At 42.7% G+C, this 20,610-nt stretch overlaps 1 protein-coding gene across 4 annotated transcripts in view; it reads right to left on the bottom strand.

Moving 5' to 3' along the window:
- PRKD3 (protein kinase D3) overlaps positions 1-13,828 on the bottom strand; it is a 48,997-nt gene extending 35,169 nt beyond the window's left edge. The window contains exons 1-2 of one of the 4 annotated variants that reach the window (XM_075043072.1): positions 13,721-13,828; positions 9,912-10,946 (exon numbers count right to left, since the gene is read on the bottom strand). In XM_075043072.1, coding sequence (XP_074899173.1) covers positions 9,912-10,202 — 291 coding nt within the window. In that variant the 5' untranslated portion in view covers positions 10,203-10,946; positions 13,721-13,828. Of the gene's footprint in view, positions 1-9,911; positions 10,947-12,845; positions 12,951-13,063; positions 13,340-13,720 lie in introns of those variants that run through there. The other 3 variants (XM_075043074.1, XM_075043073.1, XM_075043075.1) reach the window with 3 other exon arrangements.
- Positions 13,829-20,610: the final 6,782 nt, after the last annotated feature.

The following is a 20,610-nucleotide window of genomic DNA, read 5'->3' as shown; positions in this document are numbered from 1 at the left end:
CATTCTTTGAGACCATAAATGTATCATGCAGCTGCCAGAACATCCCTACACATAATCCCCAACCCCAGTAACCAGGTCACATAATGACATACCAAGAAGGACTTATTCTAAATGCTAAGACCATATGTATTCTGCATGTGCACCATTTACCCATTCTCATGTACAAATCTTAGATTTATTAAAATGTTTTAAACATACCGCATTAATTTTGGTAACTAAAAAGCATTAGCTGACAAAATAAACAAAAGTTACAGATGAATACTCAAAATCTTCTTCGTGACAGCAAGTGTAATCATTAAAAACGAGACATTACATTCCTTAGAAAGCAGAATCAACATTAATTCCAAAGTTTGTAAATAACAGTATAATGCCTATAATTAAAATTTGGTTTTCAAATAAAGTCCAGACAAAGGCTAATTTAATTTCTATGGAAAAAAGTATTGTAAAAAAAGCAAAGTCATCTATTATAGATTGTTAGAACTGTTGGCATCAACATCCACCTTTGGTTCTATGTTAATTAAATTGACCTTTTCAGCTGCGTATTGTGAATACTTATGATACTGTAGTGACATGTTTTACTGCCCTCTTCTCTCAAAACAAGTATACATACACATGGATGAAATGACTATGAAAGGTTGTCTGATTTTGTAACTGTAATATTTAACCTCATAAAAGATAATTCCTTCTATTTGCAAGCTTCAGCTTGATCAGTAACTTCTAGACTAAGATACAGAATCACAAGCCCAGGACTAACAATAATCTATGCTAGTATTTATTGCAAGAAGCCTATCATGAAACACAGACTCTGTATACAGTTTCTATAGATATATGTGACAGACTTCACCCAGGACACATTTTTCTATGCATTGTGCATGCCTAATCTTCATTTCTGAAACAACAGTTCCGAAAACTAGAAGTGTTAGAATAGAGATAACCTGTTGACTGGTAGGTACTACAGAGTTGCAGTTGCTACAAGGTTCTCCTGAATCCACAACAGGAACAGGCATAGCTAAGTGTAGCGTTCGCTACATATCAAGGTGCCACGCTTAGACCACTGGTCAGCTTGGACCAGGGAAAGAGACAGATAACACACGCAGTGTGAGCGCCAACTTCCCCCTTTTATTGCGCAGTTAATTCCTTTTATATTAACAAGGGGAGGCGGGATTACAGGTACATCACAAGGCTGCGACTAACCCTCTAACTTTCCGTGACATCGCGAGATCTTCTGAACGCCAAACCCTACAGCTAAGGAACATTGCAACAGCTCCCTTAACTACCCTGTCTGTTAAGGTTAGGTGCTTGTCTGCGTGCCCACAATGGAGCACAGAGGAATAACGCAGGTGGGGCAGCCCACATAACACCCTGCCCGGCTCCTCCCAGGGCCATCACAGGAGCTGTCAGCCCACCAAAGGCCCATCTCCACGTGCCAGTAGAGCAGAGAGGCACAAAGGCAGGTGGGGAACCCAAATTAAGGACTCCAAGGAAAAGATACCATGTCCAGGCCCCTCCCAGGGCTCTCACAGCAGAGCCTCAGCCCAAGTTTCCAGCCATAAAACCCATCAAAATAAGTCAACACTAGAGCACCTTTTGGACTGAGAGGGGTTGCTGCCCAATGGTATGGGACACATTATAAGATGCCAGGGAATTAGGGTTGTAAAATACTTATTATGGGATGTTTATGGAAGGAACCAAAGGCAAGGAAAGAGGTGATTCAGGGAGGAACAAATGTAGAGAAAAAGCAGAAAGATAAGGATAATATAATAAAATAATACATGATAAAATAAGGATAATAATAGAAGGATAAGAAGATAAAAAAGGCTGTAAACAGGGGCTGGTCAGAACAATTGTTTGGCCATGCCCCGTGCCTGATCAGCACCATCTGTACTATCTTTTCATTAAATTCCATTTCTAACTATTTTCCTGGATGATGGGTTCTCATTCTGAGCACATATGCGTGTATGAGGGTTCTGAGTGCCAGCAACTTGAGCCAGACCACAGGTCAGAGGACCCATGTGGCTGTGGTGCCAGTGACTGGAGAGACCAGACTGAGTGAAATCAGGAGCCAACAACTGCAGTGGGCCTACAGCCCCAGTAGCTTGAATATGCAGGCGCCAGCAACTGGAAAAACAAGATCCAGGGGCTGCTACTGGGCAGAGTGTATGAGCCCAAGTGCTGGAGACATCCACTTTTTTTCGGGGGTGGGGAGGGCAAGGGGTAGGGGTGGGTGTCTGGGGGGTGTCTGCATGTTTTCCCACTAACAGACCTTCATCCTAAACCACCAGAGAAGGGTACAGCATGAGACCATTGCTGCTGTTTGTGTTCATGTGAGTGCTCTGTGTGTCTGCCTGTGTCAATCTGTGTGTATACACGTATGCACTGCACACCTGTATCCAAGTGCCTGTGCCTACTGGGAATACATGGTCAGTCTTGCCACTGGTTGGACCTCGGGCACAGACCTGCAGCAGCCTCGCCTCTGCCAGGAGGCTGTTGGATTCAATTATCCCTAACAAAACTTTTCAAGTTTGATGAACAAGTCCTGCCCTTTCCTTGCACACACTCCCGCCACAATTCCCCTGTTATAAAAGAACAGACCCTAATGCAAAGATGCCTCTGACCGCTCCTTTCCACATACTTCAGCTCAGATTACTCTCCTCTGCCCCCATTACAGTCCTGTGCGCCCAAGCAGTGGAAGCGCTGGCTGGCTGCCCTCTGCATGGCCGGCCCTGATGAGCTGCAGGTGGCCCATCAGAGCCCGCATCTAAGGCACTTGGCCAGGCTTCGATGGGGAGGCTGAGCAAGCAGCTTGGCTCCTTACAGACATGCAGCGCCCTGCTCTCTCTTCCGCTCCCCAGTACATGTGGGAATACAGCATTCCTCGCTAGCACCTTAGCCAGAAGGCTGTGTGCGGACTGCTGGCCAAGAATAACCTCATCGATTAACAAGGCTTTTATTTCAAGTGGTATCTTTTAACAGAATTTTTACGCAAAGCTGAAACTATGTTCAAGTTGTACACTACCAATTTTTCTCTCTCGTACTTCAGAAAAGTACAGCTTTTATAGCCTTCCTTATGCTCAGTTACATGAAGCCATTAAGGAAGAACACTATACAATTCCTCTGAAGTGTTAGGAGCTTATAATGTAAACTTGAAAACAAAACTCAAAGCAGAATTTTTTAAAGCCTTTTTTATCTTACGGGATTATACAGCTATTACTTTTCTGCATAAAAGCCCAAAGTATCTGCACAGTGACTCAGAACATATAACTGCTAATCCCAGTATTACTAGGTTTCCTAAAAGCAAAAAGGAGACTGTTCCCAGTGTTAACAGTTCCAAAAGAGCACCTAACTACAGGAAATCACTTGCGGGAAGTCTACGTATGCAATAGACTGTGCCAAAATTAATCTCTGGTACACCAATATCATCAACTTATGTAAAGAATGTATGTAATCCTTTGTACTTGGGTGGTACGAGCACAAGTAACACTACTAGCGCATTACTGCAGTTACACTGAGGAAAAACAATTGATGTTATCTAGAATGCTTATACTGCAAGTTACGGTATGTCTAGTTTTAATTGATTGTGCATTACACCATTCTTTTTACCCAGAAAAACTCAATATACAGCAGCCAGTATTGCTGGAGCAAAACACAACTGAGGCTTCTTTCTATCTTGGCAGTAACTAAAAAATCCCTCTACTTCAAGTTCCAGGACTTACTTTACAAAGTTCTGGACCAGTCGCCAAAAATTCACACTAGGGAAAAGCGTAGGCGAATATTGTTTCAAGGTCCAGTATCTCATGACCCATCATAACTCAAAACAAATGCTTCAAACCACTGAAAGTTAATTCCAAAGTCTAATGGTGCAAAACACCCATTACCTTGGAAAGTCTCTTCGTTCACTGAAATCACTCCAATCTGTTATCCTGCGTCCCTACCCAGCTATTCACTCCCACTCTTTAGAACCGTGTGCCAAATCACATTATCACACAGACAATTAGCTTCAAACATGTTGCATGAGATCTTTCCCTCACCAGATGCCTCAGTACAGACATACTGGGACTACTGCTTGGCTAGGTTTTCCAGCATACACACCTATTACCACATTGGAAATGCTTATCTGCTCTGCATTTACCGAGTCTGTGCCCCCAGTACTCCCAGCTGTCATCTTCTCACAGGCATGTTTGCTTTTCATGCCCCATCTCTCTATTACTTTGCTGCCATATTTACCTCACACAAAGAAAGCAGATGACAAGTCAAGAAGGCAGACCAACAGGGGGGAAAGAAGATTTGAGCACAGATGATGAATACAAAACATGATTTGCATTAATTTTAGAGCCATTCAAAAATAAGCACCATGAACTATTACAAGCTTAACCTGGAGAAACACCAAGAAGGATGGCTGCAGTACTGTTACCTATTTATCACACCAAATTAAGTTGTTACTGCAAGAGTTGTAGAGATCCATTTGTAACACGGATGGATTGTAATATGATCCTTGTAATATGATCCTTTACTTCTCAATATTTTATTAGTAAAACATCTGTTAACACTTGAGAAATCATATTAAGCTTCCAGTCAACACCTCTGCCACAATTTGGTTAGATAGCCATTACCATGACAGTGTCCAAACCTTTGGAAGACAGGTCATATTCATTCCACATATTTTGGTCTTTCTACATTACAATTTAAAGTATTTTAAAATAAACATTTCTTTCCCCTTCAGCAGCACTCACTGAAAAAGCTAGCTATCCAAATGACTTTAATTCAGGCCCATTAAAGCTTGAGTTCTTAGGTATATGAATAATACAGGTATACAGTTAATTGTCACTTAGTTAGCAAATTCTACAGATCTATTTGTGTGTTCTTCATGTCAGACTTTTTTTCCCCTGATTATCAAAGCAAAATGTTTGAACACATCTCCTCATCTCCTTCCCTTCTGCACCCCAGTCTTCTTCATCTTCAGAGGAAACTGGCTAGTTTTCCAAACAATCCAAGGACTTCAGTCATATTCCAATTATCAAAAATGAAATCCCACCTAGTCTAATTAAAATAATAGGCAGGACTATCAAAAAAGTGCATACACGCTGATAGGATCACATTCAATTCACATTATTCAAATTATTGACCAGGGAATACAATATACCAGGACTACAACATTTATAAAAACAATGGAAGTATGAAACTACAGAAACAGTAGAAAGACTCACAAGCAGGTGTAATACACAAAATTTAACTCCTTTTAAACACAGCTATACTTCCAGTGATTGTGTTCTCAACAGCTTACACAGTTCAGAGTCTTGAAGAAATAAATGTGAGTGTGTACATGTTAAGTACCTGTGTAAGTGGCTATTGACAGATTAAGGCCTGAATTCAGGCAAGTCAAAACAGCATAATGTGGCAGGAAACAATCTAGTAAGAAAGCATAAGTACCATTGGGAGAAGAGACAATATTTAAAGTAAACAACAACAACTTAAGGACTCTGCCTATAGAGAGAAAAATGACCAAAAATCCCAACATGGAAAAAATAGCCACAAAATAAAATGAAAGAACAAAGCAGCACAAAGAAAGCCAGTAATCAAGTAGAAATGAGATTATAGACAATCATTAATTTGCTGTTGAGAGACAATTTCATGTGCAGTTGAAAGAGAATGATCATGTTAGGATGAAGAAAAATTAAGACAACAAAAGTACTATTGCTAGCAAAAGCAAAGACACCAAATACAGAAGAGTTACAGAAATCAAAATGAAAGCAACAGGTGCTAGATAAGGGTTTCAAGCCTATACGTAAGCAAGACAATTTTGCGACTACTTCAAAGAAAGAAATTAAAAAAAAACAACATACTACATATGGAAAAGTTCAGCAATAGCAGAATTGTAAACATTGTTGGTAGAGAAGGTTTAAGAACAAACCTGAAACGGGCAAGCCATGAAAGGAAAAATTACTTTTGGAGGTGAACTAAATAAGACACAAGATAGACCAAAACATACTAAGCTGGATCAAGTTCGATAAGATAAATAGAGAGGAAACAAGTACAGCAAACGTGAATGAAACACTAGAAATATATAACGGCAGATAAAGACGAGGAAGAGAGTGAGAAAATAAGTTTGGTTTGGCTTTTTTTTTTCTTTTTTACATTTAAGACATATGAGAGCACCATGTCATGAAAACACAGAAGAAAAATCCGAGAGAGATTTGTTAATCAGTAAGACATAAGAAATACCCCTTTGACTTTGCTAAGTGGTGACCATTTGGGTGGGTTCAGTGAGGTAGAAAAACTAGTTTGGAAGGTTAAGAAACAGATTGTACGGGTAAACAGTGTATAAGTATTCAAGCCAAAGAGAAGGCAACAGTTAGAAAAGATCACAAGAATTTCAGGCAAACACTCCAAGGTAGAAAGGCAATTGGCCTATTTCAGAGCAAAATTTAGCAAAGCCATTGGAGGAAAAATATGTAAAGAAGGAGGATGCTGAATATGACTGAAAATGAGAAGGATGAAGGACAGATTTGTAGATAAAAAAGTAGATAAGGGAAGTTTCAGAACCATGAAAGTAAAGATTCATAAGTTTAAGAAAAAAGTTATGATAAATCTTGCAGGTACTGATACTATATATGTAATAGCACAGAACAATCAAATATTTTTCATTTATAGCTATTAGTTGAACTAGAACAAAATAAATAAGTCAGAATAAAGCCTTTATAGCATGCTGTCCTACATAATTCTTAGTTTGCAGGCAGTGGAGTATCACCACATGCAAGCTTCTGGTTTTAAGCTAGTAAGCCCTATGTTCTACTTCATGTCCTCTCATGTGAGTAATGAAGAAACAGTATTTAAACACAAAACAGGATTAAGAACTTGCCTCTGTAATATCTGATCAGCGTGCAAGGACATACACTGTCCATCTACAACTTATGCTACACATTTTTCTGCTTCTAAACACATTCCCTCTATTCCAGCAGTCATATCTGGTCATGCTTTGGTTCCTCTTCAGACTCCCCCTGAGAACTGTATGTCTGGTACTTTAACATACAGCAAGCTAGATAAGGAATGAACAGAGAAGATAGATTGAGACTATAACCAAGAATCTTTTGAAGCATCCCTATAAAGTCTAAAGTTTGTTTTTTCTGAGGACTTCTATTAAGCATTCCAATATACAATACCCCCAACATAGTGCTCCCTGAATTTAACTTTAAACATGAAAAAAAGTTTTTGCTCCTCTCCCAACGTTTAGAATATTTTTAACAGAGCTAAGAGACAAATCAAATATTTGCATTACTCATCTTGCTCTCCTTGCAGCCACATCTCTTTAGTTTCAGTTCTGCTGATGCTACTTTTAATTACCCTTCTGCAAAACCTGAACAAGCTACACCGAACAGCAGCCTTTGAAGCAGGAAGCACAGCTGGCCATCAACAATATGGCAAGACTGGCAATACAGAAAGCGCTATGAAAATGCATTAGGTAAACAGAGTACTTATTTCCTAACCAAACTGCCCTCCAACACAGGCTTTTGCAGGATTGTTCCCTCCCCAGTTGATTAATTTCCCCTGAAATAAAGGTAAGACATAAGTTATTTTTCTGCAGATTTCTGAGGATGCTATAATTACTTTTACAAAGGTTAAAATCCAGCCTCCTCAGAGATCTGCTGTAAGTCCTAATCGATGTTTTTGATACTGTAATTGTAGCATGAAATAGAGTTAGGCAGGCAGTTCAAGCTCCCAAGAAAATGCGGAAAGATGCCTGAAACTTTTTTTGTTCCAGATACGTAGACAAATACAAGGCTGAAATGTGATTTAAAAGCACTATTAAAAACAAGCAAGGAAACTTCCATTTAATTCTAGTAAAGACACCACTCAAATAAGAAGAAAAGCTATAAATGATTCCAAGTAAAAATAAGATGTTTCTCCTTTTTCATTAAAGAAGGGCAACAGTAAATAGATACTGCTAACTACAGAACTATCACAAAAACAAACTATATAGTACTCTAAAGTTGAGAACCAGGAACCAGTCAAGAAAAGACAGTTTAAGCAGGCTGTGGAATACCAAAGGAAAGGGAAGCTTTCAATACTGTTGTATCTCAAAGGCATACCCGATAGCTGCAAAGCTTTCAACTGGAAAAAACAGGCAGCCATATGCATGACAGTACACAGAAGAACACAGTTTACAATTTTTACATAAAAACAAAATTATGTATTAATACTAGAATATTTAATATGCTTGCAACAGTTACCAGATCTAAAAGAAAAAGTCATGGCAGGACATACTGCTGTCAGATACAGGGCAGAGGGAAGATACTGCCACTTGTGCACTGGCTGCAAAACTACTTATGAAAGATGAATCCACCACACATAAGGTTGTTTCCTGATCAGTTTGCTGCCTGCAAACATATTCTCACTGAGCAGTCATTTACTGGTAGCACCAGCTGCAGGAGAGCATAAACTGAATCAAAGCCAAACAAAAGAGGAAAACTGATCATGAAATCCTCATCAGTTTTGCAGTAGATTAGGCTCAGCATATGAGAAGTTTCTTGAGCTAAAACAAGAACCAGAGCTAAATTTTTAGCTGAGCCTGTCAAAAGAACCGAAAGGAAAAAGAAAAGTGTGAATGTATTTGTTTTCATCTTTCTTTAAGATAGGAGACAGGAAATATGCAGATGCAAAGAAGAAACAGAAGATTTCTGTTGATACAGAAAGAAAAAGCAGTCCCTAAAATGGCTGCGAAAAAGTGCACCTAACATGCATGGTACAAAAAAAAAAAAAAGTTGACCCAAATAACTTGTCTCTTCAGAAAGGAACTAACATGCTGAACTACATTTTGGTAGCCCATAAAGTTATTATGAAATCAGCTTGCATGCCAACTATTTTGTGAAAATATGGAAGATGCAGTAAGTTGTGAGATGGGGAAAAAAGATACACGAGCATATGCAAATGATAGTTCATATAATGTTTGCATTTAGTTTCTTTCAAGCTATTAAGTGAAAAAGAACCATCTAATAAAACTAATCAACCATAAATACCAATCACAACAACGAAAGACATGGAGAAAACAATTCCCTATAAAATAATCTACCTGCAACACCCTCCCTCTCATCCACCCCGACCTTGAGGGAAAAGAGCAACTATTTCTTCATTATTTTGTGAAACAATGTTAACTACTTTTCAGGTTGCTTAGTAGGATCTAACCTACCTAACCTAAATAAAGATAAAACTTGGACGCAAAAACACCAAGATCAATGATATTTCCTTCCTAGAGAGTCAGAACTTGCAACAGCTTAACCAAGACACATTTGAAAAGTAGGTTAAGGGTTTTTTATTTCTTGGTTGACCCTCTCTTAATAGAAATTATGCTGATAATAATCCTCTCATAAAAGAGTAATGCATGTATTCCTTATATGGAATAACAATACTAGGACAGTATTAGCTGCTCGGTGGGGGTTTTAATTATTAACTAGAAACAAAAAGAAAAGCTAGGATCATGCAAGTCTGCAGGCCTGCAATGCATTTCTGTAGCCACAATTGGTCTTTTCATTACAGCTGGCTATACTGTTCCAAGAATACTCCTTAACAGCAGTGAGCATAAAACAGTAAAAACCTAAGATATCAGTGACAATCACTGAAAGGAAAAAGCATATTCTCCACATTGTGAAAACTAATCCTCGCAGAAAATTTACTGCTACATCTTCTTTTACTAGATTTCACAAGCAAGAAAGTAACAGGAGGGTTTACTCCTTTTTAATTTAAAAGCTTCTATCTTGGGAGTTAACAAAATTTCTTTGTGCATAACTGCAAACATTTAACATGGATCTTTGTCACTCTACCAAACTTCTTGGCATATTCCAGTCACATGTTCTTATTCCTAGCAGTCTGTTACAAAACAACTGTTGCCATCAGCAGGACGTGGTAGTGTTATACCATACCTTCTGGTAAACTATAGAGCACACGAGGTCTTTAACAGCAGAGAGGGACAGGTCCTGAGCTTCAATGGTGACAGTCTCTCGAGTGAGACCAATCTGCAGAAGGAAGGAGACCCCATGCATAGAGCCCCGGGAGTTGGTGAGGCTCTGGGTACTGAAACTGCCATTGGAGAGCCGACTGGAGAGCCCCGACTGGGGACTTGAAGACAAAGTTGGGGTTTGTGGTGCAGCAGCATGACACGTAGGTGGGGAAAACTTCTGTAAGGATGGGGGAGAAGAGTCGTTTGCTGACATCTGACTTGCTTTACTCTGTTGAGATCTCCCTAGTAGTCAAATTCTAAGAAAAATATGTTGTCAGTTCTTGGTTTGAAATGGAAACGAGGATAATGTAACTGTCCCTTTCTTAGTTCAGTAAAATGCCCCTGACCAGTAAAACTTAATTTTCCCTTTCATTCTGTGCAAGCCAAAGAGCAAAATAATTTCAGCCGTAAGTTACTTTACATTAAAGGTTCTCTTTCCGCAGTTACAATCAGCTGATCAAAAGCAGATTGCCTGTCCTTTAGCACCACGTCCGGACAACAGAGGCTTACATAAAGGCCTCACAGAAATACATCAGCTCTACTGTTTTATACTTGTCCTTCATTTTTATGTATTAAAAAAAAAGCTGGAAACACAGATGGAAATAATTGTCGGTAACTCATTAAAAATATCCTTGTTCACCTAATTCCACAAATCATATCTTAAACGCAGATTTATCTTCATGTAGATAGCCTTTTAGAATGAAGAAAAAAAAAGTGTATCCTTGAGCAACAACAAAAGTCCACGTATGTGATGAATCTATTCCTCCTTCAGAAAGTCTTCTCTGAATTCACAGGACATGGTTAACTTGGAGATCAGTGAAGATATCTGATTTCATTTTTTATAAAATATTTTAGCTCATGAAATGCAGGAGCAGAACGTCTGAAGACACAATCACATTAAATGTAATCTCTAGCTTCACCCCGATAATCTCCAGCATTTTGAAATATTGTACTCTGCCTGTAGGGGAAAATATAAAGTTGTTATTCCACATGAAATGCATAAAACTGCATAGCAACATCATAACCACTCTACTTTGAAGCAGCAGGATCACCAATTCCTTGTACTCAAATATGTTATGTTAGTAACATTTTGTACTTATAACTTGAACTTAACTGTTTCCCCACTGTATGATACACAAGACAAATCAGACCTAACACTGTCCAATACGTTACCACATCTTTTAATTAACGATAATTTAGCAGAGAAAAGCACTTAATAGTTAAGGGGGGGGGGGAAGTAGACCATAGCTCTGCTCTGTAGTTGTACACTGAGAAGCTGGTGGGTAGGGAAGGAAATTTATTAAATGCATTGAAATGTCCAAAACCCCATAATGTCAAAACTCAAAAAAAACTCTGTGTAGCATGTACACAGGATACCACCTTAATACTTTTGTTCAAGACAACTGAAGAACATCTTGCACAAACTCTAACTGTAGGAAGATATGCATAGCATACAATTGAGCATTCATTCTTTTGGAAAAAAAAAATCATTTAATACTCATGTCTGATTAAAAAAGCAAGTCTGCAACAAACTTTTAAAATAGATCATTTTATAAGCATCTTGTTACAAGATGCTGTGCTACCTGATTCGGTATTTCAAGCTTTTCATGAGCAACTGAAATGTGCGAAAAGAATCATTTTTAGATTCCCCGTGCAGCTTCTGCCACAGAAAGTTAGCTGTGAATGCAAAAGTGGTTCAAGTACATAGATATTATGTATCACTAACAGTTTCTAAAGGAGCATAGATCCATAAAGGACACCAAAATCAATAAGCTCATGTATTTTTTCCTTCCCTTACATACAAAAAAATCTCAGCAAGTATATTACTAAGATTAAATTAAATTAAATTTTAGAAAAGAAATGCCACAGTTTATCATACACAACATAAACTGTCCTTACTAGAAATAAGGCTGACAACTGGTAAAACAGTCCATTTAATAGATTACGCACTCCTGGTATTCACCAGTGTAATAACTCAAAACCCCACTGCCACTGCATTCTAAAAGGTAGATGAGGAAAGAGAGGCACATGAATTGCAGTGCTGGAAGGAAAATAAGCTCTTGGTTCTATGATAAAAACTCCTAACAGAAGCTCCAGAGGAGAGAATTTTCAGCACAGGTATCTACCAACTGTTGTCTTCAAATACTCAAGAGTTGCTGGACATTTACCAACAACACCTGAAAAGTCAACTTCTGCCTTAAAGAACACACTAAACACAATAGAGGTGAAGGTCATAAATAGGAAGACTGAGGGCAAGCAACAGTAAGATTTAAGCACCTTTCTCAAGAAAGCAGCTTCACAGTGCCTTCAACTTTTCTTGAAGAGGACTTATTTTTGTGTTCTACACACTGCTTTTCTCTCCCTTGCTTCTCACAGATACCAGAGACAGCAAATACCAAACCTCAGGGGTGGATCTGAATTAAAAAACAATAATGCCTAACCAACATAACAGAAAATAGAAAAGCCATACGATGTGAAAGAATTAATGGGTCTACTAAGCAAGTTTAATTTAGACAGTGAAAACACGCTGTGAAAGCTCACCTACAGCTGCCTAATTAGAATGTTAATTATATTTACCAAAAGCACGATGCATTTGCATTTACAAAGCCTTTTCATACCAAGTGTATTTGCATATAAGCCTTTAATGAAGTTTATTTTTGCTACTTGGTAGGAAAGAATGGATCTTTCTAAGGAAGGAAAACCATAGAAACTGCTCACTTTGTAGTCAGGATAAACTGACTCTGAACATCAAATAAAGTAAGCGCATATTAATCCTACGATTCTATGTTTATATGTAAAAAAAAGCCCTACACCTCAAAAAGCAGAGGCGCACGCGGGCTACGAAGGGAGAGCCCACCTGCCCCCTTCCTCTGCTGCACAGCTCGCAGCCCACTTTCCAGCCTGCTCTCGCAGCAGAGGCGCTGACCCTCCCCTTCCTCTCGGGGCTGCTCCCGAACCAAGCGGCTTTCAGGCAGCTTCTCCAACGTCTGGCACTTAACTCGCCCTCCTTTCCCCCTGCTAGACAAGACACGGACTTCGAGCCCCGCTCCGAGCGGCTCCTCCCGCTGCTCTTACCCCCGCGGGAGCTGGTCGCTTTCCCGCTTCCCGCCGGGAGAGACCGAAGCCCCCCGCCGCGCAGCGGCCCGGCTCCCACCGCCGGAGCTCGGGGCCGCCCGCAGGTGCCGGGGCCGGACTTGCGGGCGGCCTCCCCGCCACCACGGGCCGGGCCGCGGCGGGCGGGACCGGCGGCGGGATGCGTCCTGCCTGCCGCGGGTCACGCAGCCCCATCCGGGCTGGCGCTGGCAGCCGCCCGTCCCGTCCCGTCCGTCCCGGGTTTAAATCCCCGCTGGGCGACCCGCCCCCGCCGGCACAGCTCCCCGCGGCGCCGCGCTCCGGAGATGATGTGGCCTCGGCCCGTCACCCCCACCCCGGGGCACCCCCGCGCCAGGGCGGAGCTGCCGCCGCGACGGCGCTTCCCCCCGCGGGGGGCGGCGGCGGCGGCGGGGGGGTGCAGCCGCCCCCACAGCCCCCGGGGCAGGGCCCTTGCCGGGGTCGTCGTCGGCGACGTCGCCGCTCCCGCCGCGGCAGGAACTTTCCGAATCCGCCCCCGCCCTTCCCCGCCGCGGCGGGCCCGGCCCCGCGCCCCCCTCACCACCACCGCCACCACCCCTCCCCCGCCGCGCGCGCCGGCTCCCGGCCCCAACGGCGGTGCGCGCGCCCCCCCGCCCTCACCTGCGGCCCCGCCAGAAGCCGGCTGCCCCCCGGCCGCAGCTGCCTCGCGCGCATCTCACCCGCCGCGCAGCCCCGCGGCTCCCCGCACACACCAGAGCCGCCCGGGACGGGCTGCGGCGCGGGGGGTGCCGGGAGCTGTAGTCCCCCAGCCCCGCTCTGGCCCGGGGAGCCGCGCCCAGGCGAACTACAAGTCCCGGCGTGCCTCGCGCGAGCGGGGCTCGGAGACGGAGGCGGCGCATGCGCAGGCCTGCCCAAAAGAGTTTCCGTTAGTTTTCTTGCCTGTGGCGGTTGCTGCCCTGAACCGCTAACGGGATGGCGGGGCGCGGCGCGGCGCGGCGGGGAGGCGTCTTCAGCGGCTGCTTGCGCTCCATCTTGCAGCTGGCGCCCTGCCGCCGCCCTTGCCTCGCCTCTCCGGCCCCCGCCGCCTTCACTCGTGCCGAAACTTGGGCCCCCGCCAGCTCGCACCCGCTCGCTGTCGTGCCGGCGCCGGCCTCGAGTTTCGACAGCTCCTCCGCCCTCCCCGCTGTACCTCAGGCAGCGCCCCGGGCCTCCCTGCTCCCGGGCCCGGCAGGGGCCGCCGCGGCCCTTCTCTCCATCTGCGCCACTTTCGGTTCACCTTTCCGGGGCGTGGGTGCCGCAGCGCAGCCCCACGGAGATTTCCCCCGGGCCTCGGACGAGACCCTTCATCTCTGCACAGGAAATACTTGACCTAGTGTGTCACGGGATCCCGTCGGTCTTTTTCGTGGCCGCTCCGACCCGGTAGCTCGAAAGGGCTTTCTGCGAACAGCGTGCCTGCCGGTCCCCGTGTGCCTTTTGGTAGCCTCCACCGATGAGCTTGTAGCCTACCACAGAAGTTCTCCGGGCCCTTTAGGACACACACGGCTGTCCTTGTCTGCTACTACGCTTCAGCCCCCTCCCCCCAGCTTCTAATACTCTGATTCACCCAAATCCCATCTTCCTGCTCTACATTAATGATGCCACTCTTGCAGCATCAGCAAATCTCTGCGTGCAAGACATTTAGCAAACGCATTTAGCAAAAGTACTAAATAAAACTGGTCACAAGGCAAAAACTGCATTTGTAACCTCCCTCCAGCCCAAAAGCTCCCTGTTGAAAGACACCACGTAATCTTCCTTCTTGAATTTGGATTCAATTTTCTCTGTATGAGTCTTGAAATAATAGCCCCTACCATAAGAAGTTACTGAGGTTTAAATTATATACCAGACCAAAAACACTTGGAGAAGGCAAACTGTCAACAGAAATTCAAAGGCTTCTAATTCTCAGCTCAGCGAGACAGATGGAGAAGCAGATTGGTGCTTTGTCATTTATAGTGCTGTTTGTAACGTACATTTCTCATTTCCTTCATCTTATACTCCTGAGGCCTGGCCTAAAACCCGCTGAAGCTGAGTGGAGTCTTTCCGCTTACTTCACCCTATTTTGCATCAAACCTTTACATAGTGCAGCTGATACGGAGTGTAACCAGGTCCGTGTTCTGACTGGGGCCAGTTTATCTGATAAATAATTAGCCTGCAGCTTCTTGTCAAAATCTGGAATTACTTTAAACTAAAACTGTAGCACTTAATGGTTGATTCTGCTTTTAACTGGTTTTGAATGCTACAAAACACCCTGGGACTTTTTAATGAAGGCTATTCCATGAATGGAGGATGTTCTTGCCAAAGCCCTGCACCAGATAACTGAGCAATCTTCGTTTCCTTTTTCCTCTAAAGTGGGACTCCCACATGCCACCACTGTAAACACAGAGCTTGCCTCCAATAAACGTGATTTTTGATGTTCAGCGCAGCAAGGACTCACTAGAGTATTTCAAGTGTAGGGAGCTTCTCACGTTCTAAGTAACAGCCCTAAAAATAGCTGTTTATGGACAATACCAGATGGATATTAGGTATTACCACAGTCACTGGGCAACGATTATACTTCTTTGTAAAGAAGCTCAGCTTTATATCATCCAATAGGGTTGGTGCCATTTAATTTGCTGCCCTAAGCCATAATAGCTGCTTTTTCAAAAATTAGAACAGATGATGGATTAGTTAAAATCAATTTATTACAGAACACAGAACAGCATCAGCCAAAACAAAACAAGCTGCTATAAGTATTTGCGCAGCAGTACTTTCTACTAAACAAATACTCCTGAAGCATCCAAAAACTGTTCTGTTTGTAAAGATCTCTGAGTAAAACACATCTGAAAGCAACTCTGCATTTCACCATCTACGTACAGAGTTGTACATACCTCTGTGCATACGCACAACTGACTTTGTGAGACTATATAGTGCAGCATCATGACAGCATTAGCCCTCTCTGCACCGACTGACAGGGTGAACATTCTGGTTTGTTATTTTTGTGATTACCATAATTAGTGATTTCCTGTGGATTTCATCAGTTCTTCATCTTGTTTCTGAGCCCACATCATTCCCTCAGATGGTTAGCTTGTTTTCACAGCTCAGAGCTTTCCCTGCTGAAGCCAGCTGCGCTTAAAAATTGCTCTCTCTTACAGCTACAAGATACCAGGAAATAGGGGTAACTTTTATTGTATTTGCTTTTATAAACACCCTGGTTTTCATTCTATATGGACCACTATGTCTGTATAGACAAACTGCATTTGCAACGATTGCTTTATAACTCTAAAAATACATCAAGTTTCTCCAGTTTGAAATGAATGCTGAGAGCATTTGGATATTTTGTGTCTGAAAATGGAAACATAATATATTAATTTCTGTTCACCAATCTGATATTTGGAATATTTTCATATCATCTAACTGGGTTACAAAGAAGGCAATGTCCTGGGAGACTTGACTGGTGCATTTGTCTTGAGAAATTCCATAAGCATGGGCTGCCATGATTAGTTTTCACTGCTTTTGACACTGATCTTGCATAGCAAATGCCCCATTCAGGATTTGCAAAATCTGCAAGAAATGCTTGCAAAAAGAGGAACTAATATCTGTATGGACAAAATGTCAAAATGCTTTTCTCTCTCTCTCTTTTTTTTTTTTTTTTCAGTTCATGGTTTCCTTTCTTCCTCCCCTGTAGGAGAACTGAAAAAGATTAGGAGTTCAGGTTTGGTTTGGATAAAATCCTGAAATGTGGATCTGTCTCTGAATTACCTCATCGTCTCGGTTTGAGCCCTTAGCTGAACTTTGTCCTAAAATCCACCTCCAACAAAACAGTGAAAAGTTTAGTATAGGCTTAAAAAACATGGAATCAAAATTTGACTTGGTATAAATCCACTGAAAACAAAATACAGATTTATATTATTCATTATATGTCACTGATCTTTTGGAATTCACTTACTCCCCCACTAGTTGAAATAATGAACTCACAAATCCTTGCGCCTGCTGGGCGGGCAGCCTCATTCATGTCCTATTGTACTGACTGAAATAAACAACATAAAGGTATTTCCCTAAATAAGTGTTTAGGGTTCACCTGCTGTCCTGGTTTTGGCTGGGATAGAGCTCATTTTCTTTCTAGTAGCTGGTATAGTGCTGTGTTTTGGATTCAGTATGAGGAGAATATTGATAACACACTGATGTTTTCTGTTGTTGCCAAGTAATGTTTAGTTTAAAGTCAAGGATTGTTCAGCTTCTCATGCCCAGCCAGCAAGAAGGCTGGAGGGGCACAAGAAGTTGGGAGGGGACACAGCCAGAGCAGCTGACCCAAACTGGCCAAAAGGGTATTCCATACCATGTGATGTCATGTCCAGTATATAAACTGGGGGGAGTTGGCCAGCAGTGGGGTGGATTGCTGCTCAGGAACTAACTGGGCATTGGTCGGCGAGTGGTGAGCAATTGCACTGTGCATCAATTATTTTTTATATTCTAATTCTTTTATTATTATTATCATATTGTTTTTTTTTTTCTTCCTTTCTGTCCTATTAAACTGTCTTTATCTCAACCCATGAGTTTTACTTTTTTTTGATCCTCTCCCCCATCCCACTGGGTGGACAGAGAGTGAGCAAGCAGCTGCGTGGTGCTTAGTTGCCGGCTGGGATTAAACCATGGCACCCGCGCATTTCAGTTAGTAAACCTTGTCTGTGAATACATCAGCCCATGGAAACAGGATGTCTAAAACCTGAATCACCAAGCACAGTACTTCGACAGCCTGATAAAGGCTCTGTTCCAAACCCCACAGAGATCAACAGTGGACGAGTAGACTGGGAAGAACAGCAGCTCAAGCCTACAGGACGCACATGAACACCAGGCACCTGCAGGCCCATGTGCTGCTTTGTGAGCATCAGACCCACCACCCTTTCCTGCTGGGCTGTCAAAGCTGCCTACGGATTTCTGAATATGCAGCAGTCCAGGCTGCCAAACACTGGAAATCTCAGGCTGTATATTGTAACTGCTGGCTTACCACTGCTGGTAAATCAGCCATAGCTCAGTCACAAAATTGCCTTGTATTAAGCAGATTCAAAACTCAACAAACCACACTTACTCTCTTCTCCCTACCCCGGGGCTTGCCAGTTGAAATAGCTGAGCATCAAAACTGTATCTGAAACAGTGGAAGGTGCTGGAGTCCCCTTTCTTGAGAAAACAGGCATGCATTAAATCCGCAGCATTTGACAGTGCACTTCTCCAGGGTTAATAACCAAGGTAATGATGGAGCATGCAGCCTCAGCTTCCAAGGGGCAGTTTGGGCTGAAACGCTTGTACGCTGTAGTGCCAGCACAAGGAAAAGCTTTTGACAGTGCTGCCTCTAACGTCTATCCTTCGGGACTTCAGTAGATGGCACTGTCACATCAAGTGGGTTGCAGGAAAGGAACAATGTACAAATTGTATTTTCACAGATAATGTATGCTTTTCTTCAAATAATCTCTCTTTATTTTTTCGCTCTAGATGACACCTGGTTACATCTATTTGAATTTTCAGGGTAATAACCCAACTATTGACAATGTATAAAATCAAACAGTTGACCCCTGAGAAGTTTGTTGACAACTTTTCAATTTGGTAGTATGGAGTAGGACTAAACAACATGTTTTTTTCCTTTATAAATCTCTGGAAAAACAAAAAGTTCATCACCTTTGAATAATTTTTTTAAACTTTGTGTAATATTTTTAAAAATAGTTACATAATTCTCTTTTCAGCTGTGAACTGCTCTGATTTCTGTTACATTTCAATAGATTCTTTCTCTTCTCAGTCTTCTTTATATCACTAGACAAGGAACTTTCTGGGGTGGTTATGAGGGGGAGGGGAGGAAGGTCTCCCCTCCAAATTTTGCAAGTAACACCTTTAAAAAATCCTGTTCAATCTCTCTACACTTCTGCTCTGGCACTTACTTACATTTTTATCTGTTTCCCGTGTAGGTGAGACCAATGCTGTCTTAAGCTGGCTTCATGCTTGCCAAATTCATAAGCTATCAAACAATTGCAGCCCTCGGTGAGCCCAGAGTCCCTTAGGGGAAAACAGTGTTAGCTAGTCCTGAATCAGGCTTATATTCTTGGCAAATTTCTCCTGTAGCTATTGTATTTTTTCTTTTCTGCTGAATTGTATGAGAGCCCTGGCACATCAGCCAGAAATTTTGTCCAGCATCTGGATTATATAGTCAACCACAGGAAATGTGATGGAGGGGCAACAGAATTTTGTTCTGTTGTGTAGTCCTGTTAGGATCACTGTCATCTTGGTAGGTGGATTTGGACTAATTTCCCGTGACTTGATCTCTACTGACATGCCGGGGCTTTTGCCTAAGAATCTGTAAACCATGCTGATTTTTCTTGGTAATCAAATGACTGCCCATTTCTCCCTACTCACCAGTGACTTGGCTTTGCATTTGGAACAATTTCCTAGCAAAGCAGTGTGGACTTTTGTGAGGGGGAAAAAAAAAAAAAAGGCATGGATTTAAATTAACTCTTTGTTTCCCCATATAGGAAAATTTTGGATATAGCCACATTATGAGTATCAGCTAGAAGGATGCTGAATCTGCAGTAAAACTATCACCACCAGAGATCCCATCTGTATGCTGGGCAGCAGATCCACCAGCTTTTCTAGGAAATCTATGGAATCTGGGTCAAGCATCTGCAAATCAACAAATTGCTCCATTTTTCTAATATTACCCTCACAGACACTTTGAATACTTGCAAAGCTGTAGTTTCCAGGATGCGGCTTTCCAGTATGAGGCTGAAGAGCAGCAAGATGATTACTCTTGCTCCCTCCCTCCCTCCTTTCTTTCTTCTTTCTTTCTTCTTTTTTTTCTTTCAATTTGTTTTAGCATTAAGTCTGAGCTTTAAGAATGATGTAAGAGTCGGAGACTTTAAATGGACTATCTGTGATGCAGAATAGTCATATGTTTTCTACAAAACCGCAGAGGAAGGATGGTGATGTCAAGTGACCTAAAGAAGGGCTTGTGTGCTCAGAGGCTTGCATCTTTGGTTTAATCATTTTAATTGGTCTACTGCAAAATATCGCCTTCACCTCAAATTTTGCTTCATTGGTAGTTAAGAGTGTAATTACAGAATGTAAAACGCCTGGAGACGAGGTTGTCATTTTAGCAAGTATTGTCGGTTTCAGCCTAAAAAAGATGGGAAGAAGAGCTCGTAAAATAACAAATTAAACCACTTCGCAACTCTGTAGGTCGTTGCCTTTCGAGACCCTTCACGAATGCTCGTTTCGGACTGGTCGTCAGGAACGAGCGGTGATCCAGGCCCGTTCCCAGCAGGAGCCCAGAGCCGCCCCGGAGAACCCTCGCTCAAGCGCCTGGAGCTGCCCACCCGCGCTCGAACGGGCGGAGATCGCGGCCTCGGTTCGTGTCAGAGCCGTCCCTGGAAACACAAAACCGGCTTCCAGGGGAAACCGCCGGCTACGGCTCTTCTCGGGGCGAAAATGATGAGCCCCTGCGAGCCTCCTCTTGCAACAGCCCGCGGCCCTGGGGGAGGAGAGGAGGGGAGAGG

The sequence above is a fragment of the Buteo buteo genome, chromosome 12, assembly GCF_964188355.1.
Source record: "Buteo buteo chromosome 12, bButBut1.hap1.1, whole genome shotgun sequence".
Taxonomy (NCBI): domain Eukaryota; kingdom Metazoa; phylum Chordata; class Aves; order Accipitriformes; family Accipitridae; genus Buteo; species Buteo buteo.
This window is presented reverse-complemented; position numbering and strand designations above follow the sequence as displayed.